The 7,392-nt window shown below is 43.9% G+C and overlaps 1 protein-coding gene across 1 annotated transcript in view; it reads right to left on the bottom strand.

Moving 5' to 3' along the window:
* Positions 1-6,800: 6,800 nt before the first annotated feature.
* The window catches only part of NHLRC1 (NHL repeat containing E3 ubiquitin protein ligase 1), a gene marked incomplete at its 5' end in the record, with an annotated part of 824 nt that continues 232 nt past the window's right edge, over positions 6,801-7,392 (bottom strand). Inside the window, 1 exon segment of the mRNA XM_008938162.1 lies at positions 6,801-7,392. This exon segment is cut by the window's right edge and continues 28 nt beyond it. Coding sequence (XP_008936410.1) covers positions 6,801-7,392 — 592 coding nt within the window.

The raw sequence follows: 7,392 nt of genomic DNA, 5'->3' as shown, positions 1-7,392 counted from the left end.
AGAAGGGTGCACGTTTCAATTGGTCTTTAAAAGCCAGTGTTCCTCCATCTGGAATGGAACAGACGGTGGCTAACTACCCTGCAACCTCAGAAATCCTTTTGCACACACAGTTTTCCTGGGATTTAGAAGTTACAGTGAGCCTCCACCCCATTGGAAACATCACAACTTTCCTGAACTTTTGGCTAAGACCAATAACCTCCTCTTCAGGATACGCAAGAGTAGCTCGGGTGTGAGGTCTCCACTGATGCCAGTCCAGACAGACTCTTGCCCCAGACTGCAGGTTGCCAAGCAAGCACACGTCCCAAAAGGGAGGTGTGATACAGATCTGCTTAGTCTGGTGGCACTCTTAGGAGCCAGGCAAGGGTTCAGCATGTTACAAAGAAATAAATAAGCTAAACCATTACATTTGTTTCACAAAAGATTTCTGATGTTGAAAGAAAGTCATCATTAGTTACAATATATTCTAAACGTGGGCAGGGCTTTCAGGAGGTTAAAAAAAAAACAAAGCAGCATTCCCAGAAATTGCCATAATAAAGTCTGCTGCAGAGACTTCTCCAGGGCAAACCTCTGCACTAGCTTGAACCGACCTGACTTCAAGCCCAGCCCTGCAGCGTTTCTTTACATGGACAACTCCATTTGCAGTGCTCCTGACTGCAGAGATAAATGACTTATGACAGAGCAAGCCCCAACTCAGCCAAGTCACTTTAAGGAACAGTAGGGATAGAAAAAGTCTAATTACATGTTTTTGAAATACTGTTGGCTCAATAATATCGTGCTGTGAGCTGAGTGGAAGCTGGTGCAGAACTCACTGAAGAGCCCTATTTTCTACCTAATTAAGGAGGGTGACAAATAAGGAAGCCAGGCACATCCTTTTCATATGAAGATGATTATAAATTCTTAATACTTAATCTGTCTGACTCTTTTTGATAGATTTCTTACAGAGCATATCTTTAATGACATTTCTTCTCATGTGAGCTCCTTCTTCTGTGATGATAAAAGACATAATTATTCTTTCTTTCCTACTTTCAGTGCAGGTCAGTAGTTACTAAATACTGGTTAAATTCCATAGTCTATATAATTCAGGAAGTAATGCTGGGCAAGCATTAATATTTTCTTTTTTTTTCCTTTTATCTATCCATATTTGGAACAAAAAACAGTAAATGAGTTACTTCCTGTGATCATGTAGGTGTGTTCTTTCAAGATCATCTTAGAAGTTCCAAAAGCAAGCTTTGATAAAGGACTATTTTTTTCCCCCACATATTTGGTTTTCTTGAAATAAATTCTGTCATTTTCCCAGCTATAATTTTATCTCTTTAGTCCTGTATCCTGCTTAAAATTGCCTACCCTTTATTCAGTACAAAGCATATAACAATATTTAGAGTATTTCAAATGGTTTACAGGATCTTCTGACTAGCAGTATTCTCCTGATTCAAAACCCAATATACTCCATGAAACCAGAATTTGTTCTCCCCTCAGCTCTTTGTCCATACAGTGACCCAACTGTTCTTACCCAAGTCACTGCGTAGCTGTGATGAAAGAACAATAACTGCCTACGTTAAGAGGGATCTTTAAAAAAAATGCTATACATGTATTTATTCCATTTTAGGGAGCACAATTCCCTAAAATGCTTACTGTGCTCCAAATCTTCACTTCCCATAGATTTTTGCTACAAATACAGAGCTGAAAGTAACAGATAGCTCTCCTAGGGATCACGATGTGAAAAGAGCCTAATTGTGGCTGGGAAATCTGTTGAAATGTAAGTCACTCCCCTGGCAGAGATCACCACAAGCCAAGAGGCAGAGGCCCTTGTTGTCTTGTCCATTTTCCAGGCTGAAATGCTTCACCTCTAAAGAATGCATTCCCTTCACTGGAACGATGGGTGTGCTCTGTGCTCTGACTTGGTGGAGCTCACTCTCCACTTAAGCCACAGCCACCTGTCATTAATTTCTTCTCCTTTTCAGAGTTGCTCTTTTTCCCTCCCTTCTCTCCTTAACAAGAACTGGGGCTTCACACAAGTCCACCTCCTTACAGAGCATTGCAAAGCTCTGAAACAACCCAACGTTGTGAAGCGCACTGGAAGCATTTATCTAGGAATACATTGTAGGTTAGAAAAATATTCATTTCCATGATTTGTAGGAAACAGTAACAAGATCATCACTGAAATGTCAAAATTTCCAAAATCACAGAATCCCAGCATGGCAAGGGGAGGAAGGGACCTCTGGAGATCATCTTGCCCAACCCCCCTGCTAAAGCAGGTTCGCCCAGAGCAGGTTGCCCAGGATTGCATCCAGGTGGGTTTTGAAAGCCTCCAGAGAAGGAGATTCCTCAACCTGTCTGGGCAGCCTGCTCCAGGGCTCTGTCACCCTCACAGGAAAGAAAGGAATGCCACTCCCAGACAAGGGGCTAATTAAACACAGACTCTCTCTGCTTTATTAAGGCACCAACCTTGTAATGGCAAGTCTACGATCTAGTCACAAGTCTGCCAAAGGCTTCTGTCGATACTCACCTCTCCTGCCTGCAGCTGCAGGGCCAGGACATTTTTATCAAGTTTTCCTCAAAGAGGTTTGGTTAAGAAATATCTGTAAATCTCTTGGAAACCAGTGGTGAGAAAAACACACAAGTGCAACACATCATCTGCTCGCTGAGAACCTCTCCAGTATCAGGCAGCTCTGAAGCGGTCCAGCAGAATCAGACGGGTTGTACCAAGGAGGCACTCTAGAGAAAGCCTCTTTGTTTTGGTAACAGCATCAAGTAGAAGCACAATATCATTAGCACATTTAGTTGAGAAGATGAAGTTGAAAATGTGATGTAGAATGGAGGTATGGTCAATACCTGCTCAGATGGAGAAGCACAGACCAAGGAGGTATTCCTTGTCCCCAGGCTGATGTGTGACCCACAGCAGTTCGTGGCACAGGGGAAAATGCTGGCTGGGTCTCTGCTTTCATGCTTGTCAAGATTAAAGATTTACATGTTTTGTACATCTGGAATTTTTATATGCAGGCAATGATGGTAACTGCCCCTCGTGTTCAGCAGCATGCAGGGTTTGCTGAAGAGGAAGCCAGCAGGCCATGCTCTCAGCAAGGCAGACCGATGCCTCCTTGCACGCCTGCCGGGCCTGTTCCTCTTTGCGGCAGTGACCGTGCACGTGACACAACAAATTTTGAATTCTTTTGGCAATTTCAAACTCTCTACGCCCCTGTTTCAGGTGTGTAAGCACCTACTTCACCCATTTCCCTTTCCAGAGCTTCGTTTATGCCTTCATGCTGGCTCTGCAGCCTTCACATCAAGCTCAAGCAAGGTCTGGAGAAAGCCCCTTGGTTGCTGTGGGCTGTACATTCCACCCAGAAGATCCTCCCTGCAGATGGGAACACTTTTGGACACAGCTGGCCAGACCAAGAGAGCCTGCTGCATCGGATGAGTTGGCAACTCAAACAGTAGCTGCTGGGCTGGAGCTGGACAGGGCTGATCAAGAAATTACCCAAACAGACCTGGTAAGGAGGCTACTGAAGGCAATCTCTTAGGAGTCATTTCCCACCAGGCTCTTCCAGAGTAGGACAGTGGATTCTATCCAGAGCTTTCTGGTGTAGTTATAGGGGAACTGAAGGCAACGAGGGGAGAAAATCCTACTGCCAGGGCATTTAAACTGTCTACAGGCCTCAGGCACCTGCTGCTTTTGGAGTGATCTGTAACTCTCCTCAGATGCCTGAGTGAAGTGCCAGGTTTAGAACTCATTTGTGAACTCTGTATTTTTGCTTTAGTTCTATCATACTTGCATGGAGGTAAGCTGTGACTCACAGGTGACTTGTAAAATAATGAGGATGGGCCTCTGAGAAGACTCAGAAAAACGCCCTGAACATTGAAGAGAAAGAAATAAAGGGGAATTGCTCCTGAGCAGGGTGCAACAGCACCGTAACCCATGGGCCCAGGGAGAAATCCCCGTTATTACCTCTGGACCCTGCTCTATAAAACTCTTAGTGGTATGGGGGCTGGACACGACAGGAGTTCCCCTCTTCTTTTTATTCATCAAGCTGAAAAAAACAATTATATTCTTTACCTGAAATTATTTTGTTAACATGCCAAACAAGAAATATGTCTGCTCCAGGACACAATTTCAATACCCATTTCTGAAACTCCCCTGCCTCCTTTATTCCTAAGCTCTGCAAACATACCCTTGTTATTTATACACAACGGCAGCAACTTGAGAACAGTGCTTAAAAATAAACCACGTGGGACCTGCACAAGAGCCACACTGATCTGTAGTAGGGGCTGAAGAGCTGACACTGGGGGAATACTGTCCATTATATTGGCTTGGTCTTAATCCAAATTGTATGAGGTGCAGAGGGTTATGCAAAGTTTAGTTCAGTTTTTTCTTTTTCTTTTTTTTTTTAATAAATGCAATGGAAATTATCACTGAAGGCTGAAGAAGAGAAGGTTCTGGGAAGGACCTTACTCTGGCCTTTTAGTATTTAAAGGTGGCCCAGAAGAAAGATGGGGACAGACTTTTTAGCAGGGCCTATTGCAAAAGGACAAGGGGAGATATCTTTAAACTGAAAAGAGGAGAGATTTAGGTTTACTAGATGTAGGGAAGAAATTTTTTACAATGAGGGCGGTGAGACACTGGCAGAGGTTGCCCAGAGAGGTGGTAGAAGCTCCATCCCTGGAAATATTCCAGGTCAGGTTGAATGGGGCTCTGAGCAACTTACTTCAGATGAAGATGTCCCTGCTCACTGCAGATGGTTGGAACTAGGTGACCTTTAAACGATTTCTAGTCATATACCAAAGGAGACAGGAGCAGAAAGGGCAACAATAGGAGCTTTTCTAGATTTTAAACCAGTATGAGTCAGATAATTAAAAATTGGCATTTCAGCTGCCAGAAAGCTGCCTCCATGGCAGTAGGCACCAGGAAATCCATGAGCTCAGCACCAAACCTGAGCTCCTGGTGCACACACAGGTTTGAGGAGATGAAAGCCCACGGCCTGCAGTCCAGAGGAAGCACTCTTGTGATACACGATTAATGATGTATGAACACAGCACTGAGGGCATTGCAGGCATTTTGAAACACAGCAGCTTCCAAAAAGAAGTGTTATCTGTTTTTATATCCCTCAAGGACAGAAGTCTCCTTGGCACCTAGAAAGGAACACATAACCCAGGGGGCTGCTTCTCCAAGTAAATTTCCCTCCTGACCCCTCAAGAGGGCTCCTGCTCAGAGCCATACTTTTTTGCTGAAGAATAGCCAAGGAGTGTTTCTAGTCCCACCAAAGGCACTTAATGTATGGGCTGGAAATAAAGAAAGCTGGAAAAGATCAAATGTACATGGTTCATAAATTTTTCAATAGCCAAAAATGCCCCTACAACACCCTTAGCAGGGTATCTCCAAATAACAAAAGTAACCCTCTACAGGGCAACTGCACTAGAGAAACTTGATTGCTCAAATGGTAAGAGGAGTTTTCACTGAATTATTCAATATAGGAATAAGCAAATCACACTTTATTGGCAGGTCATTGTTCAATTAACCTTTACAAGTAGCTGAATTTAATAGATTTGTTTTGTCCATATAAATGTTAACATAAGACAGGTTAATACATAGTGTGAATTACAGGGCTAAACAGCCCCAATTTGAAGTCAGTATTTAAATCACCAGTGCAGAAATACATGCAGTTATTAAATGCTCTAAAATCAGACCAAGAGGCAGATTAAATAATTTACCAATAGATCACTTGTGAATTTCAATTTATGTTCATTCATATTAATGATTTTGGTGACTAAATAAAAAAAAAGACCCCAAAAGTTTCATGCCATTTTAATCTCCTTGTCTCTACCTCAGATAGCATTTTCATTTATATCTAACTTCTTTTTAATGCCAAAACACCTAACTAATCTTTTTAGCAACAGGTGAACGCCCAAAAATGCAGCAGTGACTTCTAGTGGGGATGTTAAATCCTTCACAGAACCATTCAGATACTCCTGAATTTCCACGGTGCAATAAGGCAACAGACCTTGTGTCTACACCAAAACTCTTTTCAGGAAAAATATGAACTGATCTAAACCTGCTGTGTATCACAATCAGCAAAGCCTCGTTTAAAAGCTAGGAAAAAAATGTGGCTTACATCCCCCTTTCTCTATTACTTCTCCCCAACATTTCAATTTTCAGTTGCACCTTGGAGTTTGAGGCACAACAGCACCACATGAATGACATGAGAGAGGCAGGCTCTGAGAACCAACTCCCTTCACTTAACTCACTCATCAGTGGCAGCTCCTCCATCACAACGATCTTAGCTGGATCCAGGTGACCTTGAACTGCAGCTTCCGTTGCTCCTACCATTGCATCAAACCCATCTCCTTTCTCGTGCAGAAATCCTGGAAAAAGAAACTCTGTCACTCTCCTGAGTGTATTAATGCTTAACAAAGAGTAATGAAAACTATGTGCCGGGAAACAAAGAAACGATGCATCACTTTCTCTCCCAGGCTCCAGTCTTCGATTAGTCCATTCCAAACATCATTGTTATTGCTTGTCAAAAAGTACCAAAAACATTTGGCTGTCATGGCACAGAAGAGTTTTTAAAGTGCCAGATTACTTGTTTGGTTGATTTGTTGTTGACTACAGCCTGCAACAGCCAGGTCTTCTCCCACAGTTAGGCAAGAGACTTGATGTGCAGGGAGCACAGCACGTTGGTCAAAGTGGGCAACTTACAGCAAATCCCAGGAAGTGCCTCGTCCCTACACACCTGCTAACACCAGAACTTCATGTGCTTTAGGGCCAAAAGCAGCTTGACCCTACAGCAGCAAGCACCCAAATCCATTCAGGTGGAGCTATATATTTTTATCGAGTGATCGCCACTGTCTAACACAGCGAGGGAATTGTTTGCCATGTAAGTCAGTCCCACAGGATAAGAGAGCCCATGGCTAATCAGAGGGTTAAAGATGGGAAACTCCTCGGGTTTCCCTAAGCATATTACAGCCTGGCTACAGACATCCGTTACTATAACACGGCCCTCTCTGTCAAAGGCCACGGCCGTAGTATATACTTTGGAGGGGAAAACGAGGTTCAGACCGAAGCTGTCCATCTGGCCAATGAGATCCATCTCTGCACTGAATATCTTCACTCGGGTGCTGCTGTTGTTCCGTCCTTGAGCTTTCAGGTGCTCTATTACCACGACAGCACCTGAGGTCTGGGAGACTGCAACCGCTCTCGGGCTGGTCAGGTGAGACCGGATCAGCTGACACTTCTTTAACTCCCCCTTCTTGAAGTCGGCTGTCAAGCGGTACAGAGCCCCGGCCTCCGAGTCGGTCAGGATTACTTCGCTCTCCGGGGTGGCATCCAAGCCCCAGGGCAAGGAGAAACTTTCCCGGATAGCCAGGACACCCCTTCCCTCAAAATCAAAGGCCTTCACG

Source organism: Merops nubicus, unplaced genomic scaffold (genome assembly GCF_000691845.1).
Source record: "Merops nubicus isolate BGI_N331 unplaced genomic scaffold, ASM69184v1 scaffold214, whole genome shotgun sequence".
Taxonomy (NCBI): Eukaryota; Metazoa; Chordata; class Aves; order Coraciiformes; family Meropidae; genus Merops; species Merops nubicus.
The sequence above is the reverse complement of the archived record's forward strand: the minus strand, read 5'-3'. Positions and strand labels throughout refer to the sequence as shown.